This window comes from Capra hircus, chromosome 7 (genome assembly GCF_001704415.2).
Source record: "Capra hircus breed San Clemente chromosome 7, ASM170441v1, whole genome shotgun sequence".
Classification (NCBI taxonomy): domain Eukaryota; kingdom Metazoa; phylum Chordata; class Mammalia; order Artiodactyla; family Bovidae; genus Capra; species Capra hircus.
This window is the reverse complement of record NC_030814.1, coordinates 15,559,653-15,581,169: the sequence shown is the minus strand read 5'-3', so window position 1 is coordinate 15,581,169 and position 21,517 is coordinate 15,559,653. Positions and strand designations below refer to the sequence as shown.

Here is a 21,517-nt window from a genome sequence, read left to right as displayed (position 1 = left end):
TTTTTGATACATTTCTTCTTCCCTCACTTACAACATTTTATCTGTGCCCACCATAACCAATTTTGTCCAAGTGTCAGAAAATGAAAGATCTTGATTAAGGTCAGTATTTCTCCATCTTTGCTTATAACCTATACCCTACCTATCAACTTGTCTATCAATTATTGCTTGCCTCTTCAACCTCTCATTCTTGACTAGCTCCTCCCCTGCAACCTGTCACATACTAAAGTATATTCTACCCTGAAATTTAAAAATTTAAAATCCCTGTAGCCCTGTTTCCCTCTTGACTACTACACATTTTTCTTGATCAAACCAGGACATACATTCATGGTTTCCATTTTATCATCTCCTTTTCACTCTTTCTGCTAAAGCAGTTCTCAAGATGATTAATTCCAACTTTCCTACTAGATCTAAGGGACACTTTTCAGATCTTCATTTTACTTGACTTTTTCTGCTTGTACGTGACTCTTAACCACTCACAACTTCCTCAGTCTAATTCCTTGACAGCGTTTCTCTGATTCTCTTCCTGCTTTTCTTATTATTGGTCCTCTGTCTCCTGTGTGGATTTCTTCTTAGCTTATCTTAAAAGAAAGTGCTCTTCCCATTTCTGTCAACTTTCTACTCTTTCCACTTGGCATGGTTCCACTCGCAGGGCTTTAACTTCCAACGTAGATGTTATTTGCTTTCAAAACCATAATTCTAGTCCTGACCTCTCCCAGGATTTGGATGAATATATCACAAATTATCAGAGGTCACCAAAAAAGTTGTTTCTATTCTTAGTTTATAGCATAAGTCATGTAGGATGATTTCAGAAGTCTTTGAAAAATTCAGGTAATTTTGGTTCTAATCTAGTTTGTTTTAGTTTCACCATAGCCATTTCATCCCACTCATTTTCTGCAGGATATTTGCATCAATCTTGTATGAGATTCACATTTAAGATACTAAACATTTCTCAAAATTTTAAAACATTTGCAAAATATTTGATAAATTCAGAGTTTTAAAAAATTGTAAATATGTTTAAAATGAGTTCTTTTACACTTTTTTTTTTCTAAGTTGTCTTGGCTATTCTTTACCTTCAGCATTTCCTTGTAAATTTTAGAATAAACTAGTCAATGTACACATACACACCTGCTCAAATTTTAATTGGGATTGTACTGAATCTGTGGATTATTAGGAAAACTTAACCTTTATTCTTGTCTGTTTCAATATGATCAAAAAAATAAATAGGTAAAAGACCTCTAACAAAAAAGCCATAAATTTACTAACAGAAAGAAGATCTAAATAAATAGAGAAATATACCATGTTCATAGATTGGAAGGAGAACCTGTTTTACCAGTTATGAAGACTTAATGTAAAGTGCCAGTAAGTAATACAGCATTGAGTTGGTATAAGAATAGACAGATCAGTTAGTTGACTAGAACAAAGAGAATATAAACAGACCTACATATATAAGGACATTTAATTTATCTTAAAAGAGAGGTGTTCTGGGGCAATAGGAAAGGGGTTTACTTTTTTCCCTGATAAATTGAGTTGGGTCAACTGGGCGTTCCTGGTGGCTCAGCTGGTAAAGAATCTGCCTGCAATGCAGGAGACTTGCGTTCAACCCCTGGGTTGGGAAGATCCCCTGGAGAAGGGAAAGGCTACCCATTCCAGTAATTCTTGCCTGGAGAATCCCATGGACAGAGGAGCCTAGAGGGCTGCAGTCCATGAGACTGCAAAGAGTCGGACACAACTGAGCGACTAAGCACAGCACAGCACAATGAGATACCCATGGAGGAAAATTTGACCCTTGCCTCATACCAACTCCAGATGTATTATAAATCTAAAAGTGAAAGGCAAAATAACAAAGCTCCTAGGATATATCAGAGGGAACAGTTTCATGACTAGGATGTAAGTCAAGATTCCCTAATTAAGACATAAAAAGCACTTAATATAAAGAAGACTAATAAATGAGACTTCATTAAAATTAAGAACTTCTGTTTTAAAAGACACTCCTAAAAATGAAAAGCTAGTCACAGAGTAAAATAAATCTGCCCAAATTTAACTGAAAAAAGGGCTTGTTCCAATAATACACTTAAAAGTACAAATTGATAATAAACCAAAGGACAACTCTAAGTAGGAAAATGAGAAGAGACTAACAGAAATTAACAAAAGAGGATACCCAATTAATGTATAAAAAAGGTATTCAGTCTTAATAATCAATAAAATACAAATTAAAAACACAATATGATAGAACTACATACCCACAAAAGTGGCTATACCAGAAAAGATTGATAATACCAAATGTTAGTGATGATACAGAGTAACTGGGATTCATAATCTGCTAGAATAAACTGTTAAAACCATTTTGGAAAACTTTGGCAATATATACTAGAGACGAACATATGCAAAATCTACAGTCCAGACATTTCACCCAAATATATGTACAAGAACATTCACAGCAACCTATTCACAATAGCCAAAGTTCTAAATAGTCTAAAAGTTCAACAATAGAATAGATAGTTGTATATTTAATCAATGGAATACTCTACAGCACCGACAGGCAGCAAGCTGCTGCTACAGGCAACAAATGAATCTCACAATGATACTGTTGAGCAATTCAAGACCTACAGAGGAACACAGTATACAATTTCATTTACATAAAGTCAAAACTGACTATGCCATTAGAAGTCAAAATAGTGCTTGCCTTTCCAGAAGAGGCTAGTGATCATAAGGAGGCAGGAAAGAGGCTTCTAGAGTGATAGTATACTGTTTTGTTTCTTGATCCATAAGATACATCAATTAATCGATTTTCTGATAATTCATCAAGCTGTGTACTTTTCTTTTTGTATGTTGTAATTTTTTTCAATTAAAGGTAAATACAAATGGCAATGAATTAAAAGAAAATAACTTTATACTTTATAAAAGTCTGTATATTTTTGTCATACTTTTTAATGAACACTTTTGTAATTCAAAAAACAAAAGCTGAACTTTAACCAACCACAGCACAATGGCAGAAACAAAACACCTGTAACCTAATGAAAGCCAAACCAAAATGTTTTGACCAAATAGTAATACATTTTTTTAAAGGTAAAATAAGTTTTATTACTTAAGCAACTTAGTTTTTGGTGGATTGACCTGGCTCCTTAGAAATGTAATTTTTAATGTAAAATTATTTTGCATAATAATAGAATAATATCTTGGTTTAAGAATAGACTATACAGTATTTCTTTACATAAAATAATTATATTTCCAGATTCTAATTACTTTCTTAACTTACCAAATAAATGAGTGCTGCATATGAAGCGCACATTATGCTAGTTAAAGCAGTCTTTGCTGGGAAAGAAATGATTTCAAACAAAGACCCCTTTCTGACCTGAAAAAACAAATGAGTTTTCTTATTAAAACAAAAGATTTTCAATGTTACCATGTTAAATCTTATGTTATTGTAAAATGAGAATTCAAATATTGATAGTCATCTACTTTAGATCTCAGTTTTCCCACACCTTGAAAATATAATGTCTTCCTCCTTTACAAAAAGATACTTTCTTTTGCTAATTAAAACCTATGACAAATCTATTAAAAAAATCTCCCATTTCCAAAATCTGATTTTTGGTTTTTGACGTTTACCAAGTGTGCTCACTAGGGGGTGCTGCTGTGCTTATTAGAAAAACAGTCTGTTGAAATTCACGTAGTCATCCTTTACTAAATTATTCACTTCTTCAATTAAGCAAACAGCAATGAAAATACCGGGCATTTCCTGGAGATTAATGACCTGCCTGGAAGTGTTAATCATGAGACTGCTGAAGGCCAGTATTAATCTTAGATGATCATTAAGCTTCAGCAAATACTCTGCACTCATATCCAGCATGCTTTTTGCAATGTAGAGGTTTACACTAATAAAGAATTTGTCTCTCAGATTTTTCTAGCTTCTAGAATGTGTCCCTGCCTCACCACAATATATTCAGTTTGAGGGAACTGTAACTCTTAGAGGCCACCTCTGTGGCTTTTAGGTGAATTATGCTATAAGGATATGAAATGATGATGGTAGGAAGAACATTCCCTTCCCCTTTATCAGTGAAGGGGCAGCTAGTCATACTTCTCTGGAGAGCCAAGTCACTCAGAGGCTTCAAAAACTCCCAGAAGGTATAGGCTGTAAATATAAAATTATGCAAATGCACAATGAAGTGAAGTGGCTCAGTCATGTTCAACTCTTTGCAACCCCATGAACTGTATGTAGCCTGCCAGGCTCCTCCGCCCATGGCATTTTCCAGGCACGAATACTGTAAAATAGCACACAAATGAAAATGGTATATATATATATATATATGATCATTAAAAGGTTTAGTTCAGTTCAGTCGCTCAGTCGTGTCCAACTCTTTGCAACCCCATGGACTGCAGCATGCCAGGCCTCCCTGTCCATCACCAACTCCCGGAGTTTACTCAAACTCATGTCCATCAAGTCAGTGATGCCATCCAGCCATCTCATCCTCTGTCATCCCCTTCTCCTCCTGCCTTCAATCCTTCCCAGCATCAGGGTCTTTTCCAGTGAGTCAGTTCTTTGCATCAGGTGGCCAAAGTATTTGAGTTTCAGCTTCAACATCAGTCCTTCCAGTGAACATTCAGGACTGATCTCCTTTAGGATGGACTGGTTGGATTAAAAGGTTATAACACTGAAAAACTGAAACAATGGTAGCAGAGTGGCTAGGTGAATTATGCTGTATCCACCCAGTGGTAACATTGCAGCCTTTTACATGGTGCTTCTGAAGAACAGGTGGTAGCATTTCATTGAGCAGACATTTGTATGGCCTGTATACCAGGTCCTGCTCTAAGTGCTTGTTGTACTGAGTTTTTGCTTACTGCTGTCCCTGCTGCTGCTACTGCTAAGTCACTTCAGTCGGAAGAACAAAGGTGTCCATCACAATCTCCCTTCACCTCTCAAGTGATGTATGGAATGCTGAAGCCAAGAATACTATCTAGCCTAGTAGCTGAGAGATGGTGGGGTGAGGAGGGAGGGGCGAGGGGGGTTTTCCTTCTTACCCCCACCCTCAGGCCATGCCAGCTCCTGCACACAGTAATAGGCAGGGGCAGTTTTAGCCCACTCTCTCCACAAGTCAGTCTGGAAAACTTCCCAGACTTCCTGGCTTTGGAGAACACTTCCAGGAAATGAAGCTGCTGCTACTGTTTTACTCTTGCTGAAAGACTCGGATTGATAGCATGCCTTTGAGTCCCACTATTAGGCTACAGGAGACAAACTCTGTAAGGAGGGAGCAGACATTCGGAAGGAAATCAGATACGTGCCAACAGAATGCCTCCTAGTAGAGTAAAATATTCATGAGTTTGTGAATATATGGATGTAGTGGAAGGTCCAATAATTGTTAGGTCATATACAATAAAAATAAAAATGGGGTCTGCACGCAAGATAAAATAAAAATGGGGTCTGCACGCAAGATAAAATAAAAATGGGGTCTGCGCGCAAGATAAAATAAAAATGGGGTCTGCGCGCAAGATAAAATAAAAATGGGGTCTGCACGCCAGGAAAATTACTCTGTTTTTGTTCTGCTGCATCTTTCTTTTCAGATTTTTGTCCTTCACCTAAAAGTAATTAAAATGGATTAGTTTAGAAATAAATATGTATTTGATATATGTTATGCTTCTGAATGACAAATCTGTATATTGCCTGGGGGTAACTTTTTCACCATTTTAATGCTTTTAATAAATATTTGCTGTTACTATAATAAATCACCCCTGTAAAAATACATACCCTCCAAAATGTATGTGGCTACTGGCTAAGTAGCCATTTTTCCATTTTATGACTCACTTGCAATACATGTTTTTCATATTATAAACCACACTGTTTCATTTTGGGTTTGCTATGAGCAGGAATAGTATATGGCAAAAACTGAGATAAACAAACGGGAGAAATTTGGAAAAAGGGAGGCTTTGTCTAGACTGTCTTGGCTGGTTTCAAAAATTTTATCTTAACCTCTTTGTTACATGTTTTTATTTTATTTGCATTTAAAAGTATTGTGATATCAATATTATATCCATATATTTCCTTTTTGAATTTGGTAATGTTAACATATATAATACATGGATATTTCAACAGTAAAAACATTTGTTTTAAATTCCTCCCACATAATTTCATGTTCTACTTCTCCCATATAATTTTGACTGCCTTGTCTCATAGAAGAAATATCTATTTTCAACTTATTTTCACTAACAATGAGATAAATCACACAAAAAAGCAGAATATAAGCTACTTAGAAAATAGAGATCCACTTACTATGGATCTGAAGGTTGGAGAATTTATGTTGTCCCAAACCATCTTGATGAAATAAGAAGGGAGTTATAGGGGACACTCTAATTCAGTGATTCACAAATAAGTGTTGGAAGAAATACTGCTTTTACAGGTCCAGAAAAAAGTGTTTCCTATAAGTTTGGAAAAGCTACTTGATCATGAATTTGCTTAGCAACCCACAGTACTCATGAATGCAGGGAAGACTCCTAGCAATCCACAGGAAAGAAAGCTTTCTGACTTTGTTTATCCCAGTATTGGGGCTTCCCAGATAGCTCAGTGGTAAAGAATTCACCTGCAACATAAGAGATGTGGATTCGATCCCTGGGTTAGGAAGATCCCCTGGGGGAGGAAAAATGGCAACCCACTCCAGTATTCTTGCCTGGAAAATCCCATGGACAGAGGAGACTGGCAGGCTACAGTCCACGGGGTCGCGAAAGAGTGGAACATGACTTAATGATTAAACAACAACAGCATGCCAGTATTAACAGCCTGTGGAGCATTACCCTTGAATGAGCTCTTAATTGGGTGGTCCTATAAAAGCTCGAATATCTCACCCTCTTGGCCAGCCTGCCAAAGTATGTCTTCAAGATTCTAATACTTCTGCTTTCTAGGAATTGTCCTTTCTCCCCCCAGCCCTCAGTCTTGAATTACACCACCCAAGATAGCCTCATGGCAAGCCCTTCAAGGAGCTAAAGAAGTTCCCACTATTTGTGAGGTTTATAGTTTAAACCCCAAACTGGAGTCTACCTTGGAGGGCTGGGGGTGAGGAAGAAACTTTACTTAGGTAAGCGTCTGTGATTCTTCATCCTGAAAAAGGGAGCAACACTTCCCTGGGGTCCACTTATGGCACAGGCACTCCTGAGGCTAAGAGTTTAGTTTGCCCATTTCTGGACCACGCCACTCCAGAGAACGTGTACAAAGTAGAACCAAACTCCTCTAATGTCACTATACAGAAGATTCTACCATAGACAGAGCTTCTGGTCCTGTGGCCCCGCGCTGGGGTGCCAAAGTCAGCAACTATGTCTGGGAGCTGACGTGTCTTGGCTGAAGTCAGCCTCCAAGCTGACTATGTAGGTCACTGCAGCCTAGAGCAGCTGCAGGCCTCACTCGGGCAGGCAGCTTCCAAGGCTAAGCAGATGCAGCATTCTGTAAGTATTGCTGCTGGGCATAATGAAAATCACCAAGAAATTCTCAGTTTTCCATTCCTAAGGCCCCCTGCAGAAGAAGCAGGCATACATCACTAACCTCAGCCCTGCACAACAGGGAAAGGTTTGGGGAGCAGCCTGACAGCACCCACAGAGCCAGGTGCCAAGGAAGTGTCACAGCAAGATAGCCAGTTGGACAGGCCTGACCCCAACTCTCCACATTTGACTCCTTTTATTTTCACACACCACAGAGTTCCATCTTGACACAGGCAGCCTGACCATTCTTGAAGGAATTCAGGCTGGAGTCCACTCTGGGTAAGCTGAACTCTGTGATATGCCATTGACCCCTCGGCACAGTTGGGTGCCATGGATACATTCCATTCACAGACCAACCCACTGACCTCCACCGCACCTCACACATTTGTCTGTTGTTCCTCAGATTCTCCAGGCCACTAAACTTCACTGCTCACACTTCTATGTCTATCCTCACTGAGACTTTCAGATTTGATATTTGCTTTCTTCCTTGCTACAACTTTGGTTCCTTTCAGTGGCAATTCCGAATCTCTGCCCTAGCTAATCCACATTACCCAAGAAAAGCTTCCTCCTCACTCCTAACCTTCAAGGACCCCAGAAGCTCTGACCTGGGACTGTTCCCACTTGTCTCACTTCAGCCTTGTGGAACTACTTACATTTTCTACGTAAGTCATGCTCTTGCCTCAGCTTCTTAATATACATTGTCTACTTTCTCAAATGATTCTCCTACTACTTCACTGGGATAATTTCCCTTCCTCCCCACCTCAGATCCAGTATCATCTTCTAGGAAGACTACACCGACTACTCTTAGGAATTATATTCCCCTTGTTGTTGCTTCCATAATCCACTCCGCACACTTTCATCATGCACTCAGTACACCCAGTGGTCACAGCTTACTTGTCCATCATCCCTATAGTCCACAGGACATTTATGAATCCATATTTAAAAGCAGAGACATTACTTTTCCAACAAAGGTCCATCTAGTCAAGGCTATGGTTTTTCCAGTAGTCATGTATGGATGTGAGAGCTGGACTATAAAGAAAGCTGAGTGCGGAAATATTGATGCTTTTGAACTGTGGTGTTGGAGAAGACTCTTGAGAGTCCCTTGGACTGCAAGGAGATCCAACCAGTCCATCCTAGAGGAGATCGGTCCTGGGTATTCACTGGAAGGACTGATGTTGAAGCTGAAACTCCAATACTTTGGCCACCTGATGTGAAGGGCTGGCTCATTTGAAAAGACCCTGATGCTGGGAAAGATCGAGGGCAGGAAAAGGGGATGACAGAGGATGAGCTGGTTGGATGGCATCACCGACTCAATGGACATGAGTTTGGGTAAACTGCAGGAGTTGGTGATGGACAGAGAGGTCTGGAGTGCTGGGGTTCATGGGGTCACAAAGAGTCAGACACAACTGAGTGACTGAACTGAACTGAGTACCCATACGTGATTTTACATGTCGTTTTCAGTAAATCTTCATTAAGTAAGTGAAGAAGGGTAGAATTACATTTCACTTTTAAAAAGAAAGTTAACCATCTTATAATCTGTAAAAGATATTAAGAAGTAAACCTGAAGGACACCTGGTTCCAGCAATGTGGCAGACTGAGCTAGTGGGGAACCTCTCACCAAAAAAAAAAAACAAACAAACAAACAAAAAAACCCTATAAATTCTATATAAATCAAACTCCAAAAATGTAACACCAGACTAAGTTTACAGAACATGAAAGAAGAGGAGGAAGGAAGGGATAAATCTTTCCATGTCAGGAACTAAAAGCCAAGCAGTAAGTGTGTGATTTCATGTCTCAGGAATGATGATGTTACTGGATCCTGAAATAAGGACTGAGGGCTTGAGTTTTAATAAACAGAGTGAAGATGAGACTTGGATGTGCATGAGGTGAGGTCAGGCCTTTATAGAGCTGCAATGGAGAAGGCAATGGCACCCCACTCCAGTACTCTTGCCTGGAAAATCCCATGGATGAAGGAGCCTGGTGGGCTGCAGTCCATGGGGTCTCTGAGGGCCGGACACGACTGAGTGACTTCACTTTCACACCTTGGAGAAGGGAATGGCAACCCACTCCAGTGTTCCCGCCTGGAGAATCCCAGGGACAGGGAGGGGAGCCTGGTGGGCTGCCATCTATGGGGTTGCACAGAGTCGGACACGACTGAAGTGACTTAGCAGCAGTGGCAGCCAGACCAAAAAGGTGAGAAAGCAGGTCTCTACCAGGGACTGACCCCTCCTGAGCACAAGCAAAATTCTCTAGAGAAACTGTTGTATCCTCAAGGCCAGAAGGTATTTCTATTTTAAAAAAATTCTTACTGAAGAAAAATTTTCAGTTGAAATAAAATGAGTAGACACAACATAGATCACAATAGACAGAAGATTAGCAATCCCCCTAAACCTCAAAGAATAATCTTTAAAAAGATCATAAATAATATGTTTAAAATAAAAGTGGTTATTAAAGAGATGTAATTCTATAAAACGATGTTTTTTAAAAAGTAGAAATTTGGAGGGAAACACCAAAAATTATAGAACTTCTAGAGATGACAAATATAATGTTTGAAACTTAAAGTACATTTAATAAGTAAAAGAGCATATTAGAGCGGGAGAGAGTTAGTTAACTGGAAGACAGATCAGAGGAAATTATTCGGATGTATCAAAAAGAGATAAAGGATAATACAAGAAAGGTAAATGGACATCAGGACTAAAATGAGAAGATTCAAAAGTGTGTTTAGTAGGCATTCTGGAACGAGATCAGAGAAAATGAGGAGGCAATATTTGAAGACATAATGGCTGAAAGTTTTCCAGAATCGAAATTATCCTCAGATAAGAATCACAAAGGCTTCCAAGAGTGTGTGTGCACATGCTAAGTCACTTCGTTTGTGTCTGACTCTTTGTGACCCTGTGGACTGTAGCCCATCAAGCTCCTCTGTCCATGGGATTCTCCAGGCAGGAATATTGGAGTGGGTTGCCATGCCCTTCTCCAGGGGATTTTCCCGACCCAGGGATTGAACGCGTCTCCTACACTGGCTGCTGATGCTGCTGCTAAGTCGCTTCAGTTGTGTCCGACTCTGTGCGACCCCACAGATGGCAGCCCACCAGGCTCCCCAGTCCCTGGGATTCTCCAGGCAAGAACACTGGAGTGGGTGGCCATTTCCTTCTCCAATGCATGAAAGTGAAAAGTGAAAGTGAAGTCCGTCAGTCGTGTCAAGGCGGGTTCTTTACCACTAGCACCATCTGGGAAGCATTTTGATAACAGCTAGTAAAATTGAAAGTGAAGTCGCTCAATCGTGTCTGACTCTTTGTGACCCCCATGGACTGTAACTTACCACGCTCCTCTATCCATGGGATTTTCCAGGCAAGAGTACTGGAGTGGGTTGCCATTTCCTTCTCCAGAGGATCTTCCTGACCCAGGGATCAAACTCAGGTCTCCCACATTGTAGGCAGATGCTTTACCGTCTGAGCCACAAGGGGAGTTGAAGCTGTTCACCCCTCATGACACAGCAGTCCTGGAGAAACGTCTCAACATATGGACACGGACTCAGTTACAAGAGTGTTCACTGAAGCACTGTTCGCAATGTAAAAAATTTGGAAACTAAATTGTCTATCTGTCCAGTAACACATAAACTGTGGATTCTTTCTTCTTATAGGGACTCAGAGGTTAAAGCGTCTGCCTGCAATATGGGAGACCTGGGTTCAATCCCTGGGTCAGGAAGATCGCCTGGAGAAGGAAATGGCAACCCACTCCAGTACTCTTGCCTGGAAAATCCCATGAACAAAGAAGCCTGGTGGGCTACAGTCCACGGGGTTGCAAAGAGTCGGACACAACTAAGTGAGTGAAGTTACTGGTATACAGTAATAGATAAACTGTGGATTCTTTTTTCTTATAATGGAATACCACAAAGAAGTTAAAATAATAAACCACAATACCATAGCTGTGGGCTTCCTAGGTGGTGCTAGAGGTAAAGAATCCACCTGCCGATGCAGGAGATGCAAGAGACGCGAGTTAAATTCCTAGGTGGGGAAGAAGAGGAAATGGCAATCCTCTCCAATATTCTTGCCTGAAAAATTCCATAGACAGAGGAGCCTGGCAGGCTACACAAAGTCCATGGGGCTGTAAAGAGTCAGACATGACTGAGTGTCCAAGTGCACACACACACTCAGTTCTCCAGGCTTCCCAGGTGGCTCAGTGGTAAAGAATCCATTCAATATTGTTCTCATTATTGGATAGAAGAAAACCCCGATTCCACTGGAAACAGAAATTATTTTTCTGCCATTGAATTTTCGTGAGTATTGGGAGACAATCTCCATGAATGTCTCTCATTCCTGTACAGATTGGGTCTTCTGAGCAAAGGATATGGTTGAATAGCAAACAATTTTGGCAGCTAGAGAAGGTATGTTCCTTTGGAAAGATCTAGAGAGATACTTCTCAGGACATGACACAGGGCACTAACGAGAAAGCCTTTTCCTTCTGCTCCTGAGACATATGCTTCTCTCTCTCTCTCTCTCTTTCTCTGGGCAGATGAGCCAGCATTCCTATAAAAAGATGAGTCTCTTGATTTCAAGGTTCCTCTCCATGATGGAGATATGGCAGACTAACTCACTACCTAGTAAATAAAGTCAAATCTCAGTTTGACTTCATAGTTTAACTTAGCAAAGAGGAGGAGAAAAGGCTCTGAATAACAATAACGGACAGTGTCTTTAAACATTATTTCATAATAAATACAGAAATAGTCTGCAAAGAACAGTTCTTATATCAACTCTGTAGAAACTGTGGGTCTAACAATGCAAGGAAAGAGCAAGGCAAAACATTAGATTCAGAAAGCTATTTCAGTGGGAATTTAATACAGTTCAGCTATGTTTCTTTTTGATGATCTAAAGATGCAGGAATAAGCCTGATAGTGCTTAGAAATCTGACGGTTAACAGAACAGAAACCATTCTTTACTTTCTCAAACATCAAGTATTATAAAGGAGCCTTTTATAAATGCTGTCTCAGGCAATTCACAGTTGAAATAGCTGATGCTTTCTGGAAATGTCAAAATCTTTGATCAAAGAGAGATTCCTATATAATAGTTTGTTTATTTTAACCACTCATCATACATTTTCTCATCTTCTCAAAACAACACATTTTTGTTTGAGGGTTCATCCTTTCCCCACCCTTAAGTGGTGTTGTCTGAATGGGGCTGCAACCCTACTCTAGCAATGAAGTAGTAGTCAATTCCTAGACCAAACAATGCACCCCATTTCCTCGGTTTAGAGTCAATCTCTAAAAGTGCACCTCAGGACCTAGCCAGGAATGTTGGATCAAGGACTGTTATTATTTTCTGTTGTAATTGAACCTGGGAGGATGTAGCCCCTGAGAACAACTGCAAATCATCTTGTGACCACGAGGAGAAAGCCAGTCTAAGAATGGAGTCAACACAGAGAAAGCTGAACCAAAAGAGGACTCAAAGAAAGAAAGAGGATCCTGAAGATATTGTGTACTATATCCAGCTATGCCTGAAAGCTTCTCAACTCTGGGTTGTTTGACTATAAGAACTAATACATATCCTTTCTGGCTTAACTCTCATTTTAACAAAGGAATGTTTTGAATAATGCCCAGATTGAAAAACTCAGAGTTGTGTGCCATAAAGTTTAGAAAAAAAGAAACTGGTCTAGAAAAACTTAGAGCTTTTTTGTCCTTAATAGAGTCTCAATAAAACAACATAGAACATGGAATTTGAAGCAGACCTGAACATTGACACGTCTTATCAAAATGAGTTTACAGATAAAGATACTCATTATATCAAACAAAGATTATATTGGAGACATAAAAAGGTTATAGGGAAAAGGACACAAAGCACAATCATTTTTAAGGCTTGTTGTAGAATTTCTTTAAGGTTTGACATAAGTGATAATTTGCATGCTTATAGGGGACAACAGAGGATGAGATGGTTGGATGGCATCACTGACTCAATGGACATGCTGCTGCTGCTGCTGCTAAGTCGCTTCAGTCGTGTCTGATTCTGTGTGACCCCATAGATGGCAACCCACAATGGACATGAGTTTGAGTAAACTCCAGGAGTTGGTGATGGACAGGGAGGCCTGGCGTGCTGTGGTCCATGGGGTCCCAAAGAGTCGGACACGACTGAACAACTGAAATGAACAGAACTGATTTAGGTTGAACCATGTGAAATCAAAAGTTTCATTTAGTTCAATCGAATAACAAGGGAGAAAAAAGTCTGCATTACTTCCTATTTCAGATTTATTTAAACCAGAGAACATACTATACTGAAAAAAAGTCCCATGCATTCATTTCCCTCAGCCAACGGTTTTTGTTTTACATCTAGGACAGTCAAATGTGCTACATTTTCATTCTTCATACTGTGCAATTTCAGAATATTTCCTACAAAAATACCCACATCCTGAGCAAATGCAACGTTCACTTACCTGTACGTTATACAGGGGTTGCCTTGGTGCATTAACTTCCTTGAGCAAACGATGAGATATGGCCCTCAACTCTAAAAGTCTGCAAGCAAGCTGAGGCTGCAGAAGTTTGGCAACTGATTTGGAGGATCTGGAAATGGTGTTTAATCCTTGAATTAATGTTCCTCGGTTGATCTTGGCTAAAGCGATGGCCATTCTGATTTTGGATGGTTTCCGCATGGGTTCTCTTTTCTGGAAAAGAAGTCTTTGAAAATGACTGATGTGTGATTCTCCAGTGCATTATTTATTTATTAAAATTTTTTTTTAATTTGAAATATAGGTGATGTACAATAGTATGGTAGTCTTGGGTGTGCTCCATAATTTGACATTTGCAAACAGTATGAAACAACCACCACAATAAGTCTAATAACCCTCTGTTCCCATATAAAGTTATTACAATATTGTTGATCATGTTCCTTGTGCTGTATATTGTGTCCTCATTACTTATTATATACCTGGAGATTTGTACCTCTTAATCCCCTTCACTTATTTCACTCACATTGCTCCCTTCTTCCATTCCGCCTGAAACCCCCGCAACCACCCATTTGTTTCCAGGACATTTTAAAAATCTTTAGGCAGAGACAAGTGCCACCTAACTGTACATTGTGCCTGATATTGAGTGTCCAATAATTATCTCCTACCCTCCATACAGCTCACAGATCTCATCCATGTATTTAAATAATTATATGAATATATGATTTTTTTCCTTACGATGTGAAAGTGAACGTCACTAGTCGTGTCCAATGTTGGGACACCATGGACTGTAGCCTGCCAGGCTCCTCTGTCCATGGAATTTTCCAGGCAAGAATACTGGAGTGGGTTGCCATTTCCAGAATTAACTTATGAACCTAAAGACAAAAACTTTTCATGTTTTCTCTGGATTTATTTATTTGTTTTTGCATTTTTTAAAAAGAACTCTTTCAAAAGTAAATAATTCTTATTCAAATATGATTCAATGTTTGAATTTTTCAAACAATCCTTATTCAAAACTCTTTTAAATATTTTCCCAGCTTACTTTATAATTTCAAATGATAATATATAGCATATATACATAATGTACAATTTACTTGAAAAAATTTTTTTACTAGTTAAGGTGCAGAGCAAAGGAATGATGTTAATGAGCCCAGGTTCTTCCATCTTCCCATATACAGTAAAGTGCTAAATTTGTTAACTTGAGATGTCTGGTTTTCCTTTTTTTTAATTAAATGAAAAGATCTTTAAATTCTACAGTGCTTTACAATTTATGGTATCATATAATCCCATAGTAACTCCTTTTCTATTTGTTAACCTTATGCTGCCCCTCCCCTTTCCTTCTCCCCACTGGTAACCACTAGTTTGCTTCCTATATCTCTGAATCTGTTTCTTTCTTGTTTTATTCACTAGTTTGCTACATTTTTTAATATTTCACATATAAGTGATAAGAACAGTATTTGTCTTTCTCTGACTTATTTCACTTAGCCAAATGCCCTCCAAGTCCATCTCTGTTACTGCAAATGGCAAAATTTCATTTTTATGGCCAAATAGTATTCCATTGTGTAACACATCTTTATCCATTCATCAGTTGATGGACATTTAGGTTGCTTCCATATCTTGGCAACTGTAAATAATGCTGCTGTGAACACTGAGGCACAGGCATCTTTTTGAACTAGTGTTTTTAACTTTTTGGATGTATACTCAGGAGTTTAATTGCTGGGTCATATGGTAGTTCTATTTTTAGTTTTTGAGAAATTACCATACTGTTTTCCACAGTGGCTGCCCCAGTTTACATTCCCAACAACAGTGTAGGAGGGTTCCTATTTCTCCACACCCTCAGTGACATTATTTATGTTCTTTTTGATGACAGCCATCCTGACAGGTGTGAGGTGATATCTCATTGTTGTTTCAATTTGTATTTCCCTGATGATTAGCAACGATGAACATCTTTTCATGTGCCTGATAGCAATCTGCATTTCCTCTTTAGAAAAATGTCTCTTCAGGTCTTCTGCCAATTTTAAAAATCAGATTGTTGACTTTTTAAATGTTAAATTTCATAAACTATTTATATATGTTGGATATTACCCCTTATCAGTCACATCATTTACAAGTCTCTTTTCCCATTCAGTAGGTTGTCTTTTCCTTTTATCAATAGTTTCCTTTGCTGTGCAAAAGCTTTTAAGTTTAATTATTTTCCCATTTGTTTATTTTTACTTTTGTTCCCTTTGCTTTAGGAGATGGATCAAAAAAATATTGCTGTAAATTATGTCAGCATGTTCTGCCTATGTTTTCCTCTAGGAATTTTATAGTATCCTCTTTTGCATTTGGGTAGCTAATCCATTTTGAGTTTATTTTTATATATGGTGTTAGAGAACACTAATTTCTTTCTTATATAAGTAGCTGTCCAGTTTTCCTAGCACTGCTTATTGAAGAGACTGTCTTTTCTCTACTGTATATTCTTGCCTCCTTTGTCATAGATTAGTTAACCATAAGTGTGTGGGTTTATTTCTAGGCTCTTTATTCTGTTCCATTGACCTATGTGTCTATTTTTGTGCCAGGACCATACAGTTTTGGTTATTATAGCTTTGTAGTATAGTCTGAAGTCAGAGACCATGATTCTTCCCATGTGTTCTTCTTTCTCAGGAGTGTTTTGGCTATTTGGGGTCTTTTGTGTTTCCATATAAGTTTTAAAATTATTTGTTCTAGTTCTGTGAAAAAAAATTCCATTGGTATTTTGATAGGGATTATGTTGAATCTGTATGTTGCCTTGAGTGGTATGATCATTTTAATAATATTAATTCTTCCAATCCAAGAATATGGTATATCTCTCCATTTGTCTGTGTGTCTTCAATTTCTTTCATTACTGTCTTATAGTTTTCCAAGTACAGGTCTTTTACCTCCATAGGTAGGTTTATTCCTAGGTATTTTATCCTTTTTGATGCAATGGTAAATGGGATTGTTTCTTTAACTTCTCTTTCTGATGGTCTATGGTTAGTGTCTGGAAATGCAGCAGATTTTTAAATATTAATTTTGTATCCTGCAGCTTTACTGAACTCATTGATGAGTTCAAGTAGTTTTCTGGTAGCATCTTTAGGATTCTCTATGTATAATATCATGTCAACTGCCAACAGTGACAGCTTTACTTCTTCCTTTCCAATTTGGATTCCTTTAATTTTTTTCTTCTCTGATACCTGTGGCTAGGACTTCCAAAACTATGTTGAATAAAAGTGGTGAGAGTCAATGGACATCCTTGTATATAATATATAGCATACATACATAATACAAAATGTATGATTTAAAATTTCTAATGTTAAAATATAGTACACATACACTATGCATTGTACAGTTTAAAAGAAAAATAAAACAAAATCCCTATATACTAAACAAGCTCACAATACTTTCAGTTCTGAAAACCTCAAATCTTCTATGAACATTCTGACAGAAAACACTTCTGGCATTTCTAAAACACATGACATGTAGCTCTCTGTTCTAGCAGAAAATGAACCACAGGGAAATGACTTACAATGTGGTTAGACCGCATTCCAGGCAACAGACAAGTATAATTTCCATTATTCATTTAAGTAATTTTATGAGCTATTCTGGCTTTTCAGTATATAACTTGGAGGAAAGAGTTGGTTAATAACAAAAAGAAGTGACTTTGAATCTCATTTATTTGTTGAGTCCAAATATCTAAGTTCAAAACAGCTTTTGGATTTTTTGATCTACAGTAAACATCATATTTGTTTAAGGGCTAACATGATGTATCTTTATTTTAAATGCCTCAACTTTTATCCTGTAGTCATAATTTTATTAGTGCTGTTTTTGTCATCAAATTTCAGTACTTCTCTTACTCTTCAGCATTTGCCATTGGAGATAATCAAAAGCTGTTCTAGACTGTCAATGAAGACTTATTTCTGCAACATCTGGTGTCCTACTGTGGCTTAGTCTATTAACTTTGCAGAAAAGTCCCATTAGCCCACCTGTGGTCTCAATCCTCCTAGTCAACACAACAGTAGAGGATGGGCTAAGCTGTGGGCTGCTACAGTTGCTGTAATTCCAAGCCTCTTTAGAGCACAGCAATCCTTACAAGCAGTTATATGGCAGGTAGAACAAGCACAAAAAATACACGGGTGTGATCACTTGATATTATCTAAGCTGGCCGCAAGCACCCCTTGAAGAGAAACCACATGGTCCTCAGTATCCAAAGTTCCTGCACAAACAGATTCAGTCTCTTGTGACCTCAGGCTCTGCTGCGCTGACTCTTCCTCCCAACTCCTCCTCAAGGCAGAGCAGCTGGAAAAAGTTTGGTTTTACTTCCCATCACAATTTACAGTTGTCCCTCGGTATCCCCGGTGGATTAGTTAGTTCTTGGACCCCCAAGCATCTCCAAATCCATGGATACTTAAGTCCTTTATATAAAACAGTATTTGCATATAACCTAGGCACATCCTCCTTTATACTTTAAATCATCTCTAGATTACTTATAAAGCCTCATACAATGTGTTATGTAAATAGTTGTCTGCAATCAGCAAACTTAAGTTTTGCTTCTTGGAACTTACTGGAGATTTTTTTCCTGAATATTTTCAATCAGAGGTTTGTTGAATCCCTGGTACTGAGAGCTGACTGTACTGCGTTTTCTCTCATTATAGTTTATAATCAGATGGTGAGGGCCATATTGCCAGGTCAAACAAAAATGGTATATGTGCAGTCCCACCGTTACTGAAACCTTGTCTATATGGTCATTAGTGTTTTAGGGACCTTCATTTTTCAGCTGCAAAATATTAACATTCTGCAGTTTCCCTGTCCTTATTTTGTCAGTTCTTTTACAAAATCTTGGTGATCTGTATTGGCCTGGATTCACTGACTTTGCATGTGTATTTTGATTAACCAGTCTTGATGCATCCTTCCAAAGAGTACACTAGCCTGATCCATTCAACTTTTTCCTCTTTTACAAAATTGTCTAAGTTTTTATCTCTGTAGAAAAATAAGCCTATTTGTAATTGATAGTCTACTAATCAAAACTCTCCTGTAAGGTTCATAAAATTTGTGTTGACCAAAAATACAGCCATTTATTGCAAACAATATTTTAAAAAATTCAAGTGTGCATTATAGTAAAGCTTTATTGCACTTTTGGTTATCTTTCTCATTTTAGTCTCTTCCTGAGTTTATGGCATTTTCCAACAGACTCAGTCTCTTCCTAATTAATATCATCTTTGTTTCCTTTAATGCTTAAATGGTTACAATTTGATGACTCTGCTTCCATTTTAAAATGCTTAAGGCAGGCATTTTGATACTTTCCTAGATAACTGAAAGAATGATTACTTTTAACAACAAAATGTTTCTGATCCCTTTTATTTTCCCTGCCACAAAACATGGAATTCCCAAGAAGACCATCATTGCTTTTAAGAAGAACAGTATTAAAAACCAAATCTGGGCACAGGGATGCATGTTGACTGGTTCTTAATGGCTCTGAGAATACGAAGTTGACAGCAGAGAAAAGGCTACTTATATTTCTTAAAATGCAGAAGGAGACATTCTTTAAAAAAAGAAAAGTCACCAGTTTATGTTGATGGTTCCAATTCACTCTTACTTTCAGTGAGTTACTTTTTAAATGAGCTCTAACAGAAAATTTTAAATAAAAGGTTCTTCCTCATTGAAGTACCAGCTTTTCCTTTTTGTCTGCTGTCAAGGAAATGGCAACCCATTCCAGTACTCTTGCCTGGAAAATCCCACAGACAGAGGAACCTGGTAGGCTACAGTCCATGGGGTCACAAAGAGTCGGATACGACTGAATGACTTCACTTTCTTTTCACTTTTATGCTATGTATTTTCTTACCAAACCACATGTGTAAATTTAAATGCTGAACCCAAATTAAGTCCTTATTTCTTCCTTTTCTTTTTAAAATGTTTTGACCCTCAGCCTAAACATCCTGGAATCTGTTGCAAAGTATGCACATTCAGATGATTCTTTTTGTCATCATCATCTGAGCATACCACCAAATGTCAGAAAAGAAAGTCCAACTCCCAACCACCACCACCTCAGAGATAAACAAGGGACTTAGAGACCATTTACCAAAGAAACTCAGCATCAGTCAGATTGACTCACGGATTCTGCTCCCGATCTCACTATTTGAGCTCCATTCTTTGAAGACACACCCTGCTTTCCTCTCTTCTTTTTCCCAGAGTGGCGTCCATTTTTCTGTCATCAGCAGTGTTAATGCTGAACTCCAATTTCTAGTAACGCCGGCTTTTTACTACCCTACATCTCTGAAACCAATCTGTCAGCAAATCTTATTCAACTCTTTCTCTGAATAGTCCCAGAATTTGACCACTTCTCACCAGCCCCAGTACCAACAACTCATTCCATTAATGTTCACATGCCACTATCGTCTTTTCTCCAGACTTGAAAATTAGCTTCCTCCATGGACTCCCTGCTTCCACCCTCACCTACTTTCTTTCTGCTCCTCAACACATCAGCCAGAGAGATACAATTAAAACTTACATCAGACCCGATCTTGCTTTTCTACTCAAGCATGTCAGTGGCCTCCTGATGTACTCAGTGCACACGCCTGAGGTCCTTCAATGGTCTGCGAAGACTGCCTTTCCTTCACCTCCCTGGCCTCATCGTCTTTTTCTCTCCCTTGCCCTCTTTCATTACTTGTTGAGCTAGTTAACCAGACCCCCATCTCAGGGACTCTGAACTAACGGTGCCATTCTAGTCCTCAAAGACACCAAGGTTTGCTCCCTCACTTCCTTCAAGTCGCAATTCAAGAATGACTTTTTCACTAAGACCCCCTTGGTCACCCTCCCTTACCCATCAACTGTTCTCCCATCCCACACTTACACTTCATACCCCTTCTCGGCTATGTTTTCTTCTCCTTAAGATCTACTATTAACAGAATGTGTAGTTTATTTTCCTTGTTTATTGTTCTTATACTTGACTAGGATATAAGTCTGGGGGTGTATTATTTTAGGATGTAAGTTTTATGGCAGCAGTGTTTTATAGCCATTTGGCTCACTGATGCTTCGCCAGTGCCTGGAATAGTGACTGTCAAGCAGTAGATGCTCTGTAAATATATTTATTCAAATGAATGAATGAAAAATATAACACGTTAATGTTGAGAAACATTGGGAAAATATAGCAAATATTAAGTAAGAAACCATCTAGGAAGTTTTCAGTACACAATGTGCTCTGTAACTTTCCCAATAATTGATAGTGCCCCACAAAAAAACAAACAACAAAAAAAATACCTCATCAAGGAGAAACATACAACTGAATTACAGAACACTCTAGCTACAGTTCTACTCTCATTATGCTTAGAAACCCCAATATATACCAATACAAGCAATTTCCAGACATCACTGGTACATCCCCAGTGAAAGTGTGCCCCATGGGGTTAAAAAGCCCACTCTGAAGATGTACCCCATAGGGTTAACAGAAACTGGTGACTAACAATTCCCAAGCTAGTCTTACAGAGGAGCAGGGAAGTACTTGTTTTTTTTTTAAAAAAAAGACAAGACAAAACAAAACAAAACACTCTCTGCTTCACTGATCTGCCTTCACTGATCAAGCTTGCCTTAACTGTTTCTGCAAACTGTGTACCTTCCAAGTGTCACGTGGCTTAGACAA

General features: G+C 38.6%; 2 protein-coding genes across 3 annotated transcripts in view; one reads left to right on the top strand and one right to left on the bottom strand.

Moving 5' to 3' along the window:
• SPATA9 (spermatogenesis associated 9) overlaps positions 1-21,517 on the bottom strand; it is a 30,172-nt gene that overhangs the window by 3,158 nt on the left and 5,497 nt on the right. The window contains exons 3-4 of one of the 2 annotated variants that reach the window (XM_018050025.1): positions 13,879-14,106; positions 3,257-3,352 (exon numbers count right to left, since the gene is read on the bottom strand). In XM_018050025.1, the coding sequence (XP_017905514.1) occupies positions 3,257-3,352; positions 13,879-14,106 (324 nt within the window). Of the gene's footprint in view, positions 1-3,256; positions 3,353-4,596; positions 5,572-13,878; positions 14,107-21,517 lie in introns of those variants that run through there. The other variant, XM_018050026.1, reaches the window with a different exon arrangement.
• Positions 1-21,517, top strand: part of RFESD (Rieske Fe-S domain containing) — a 36,599-nt gene that overhangs the window by 14,545 nt on the left and 537 nt on the right. The gene's annotated exons all lie outside the window — the stretch shown is intronic.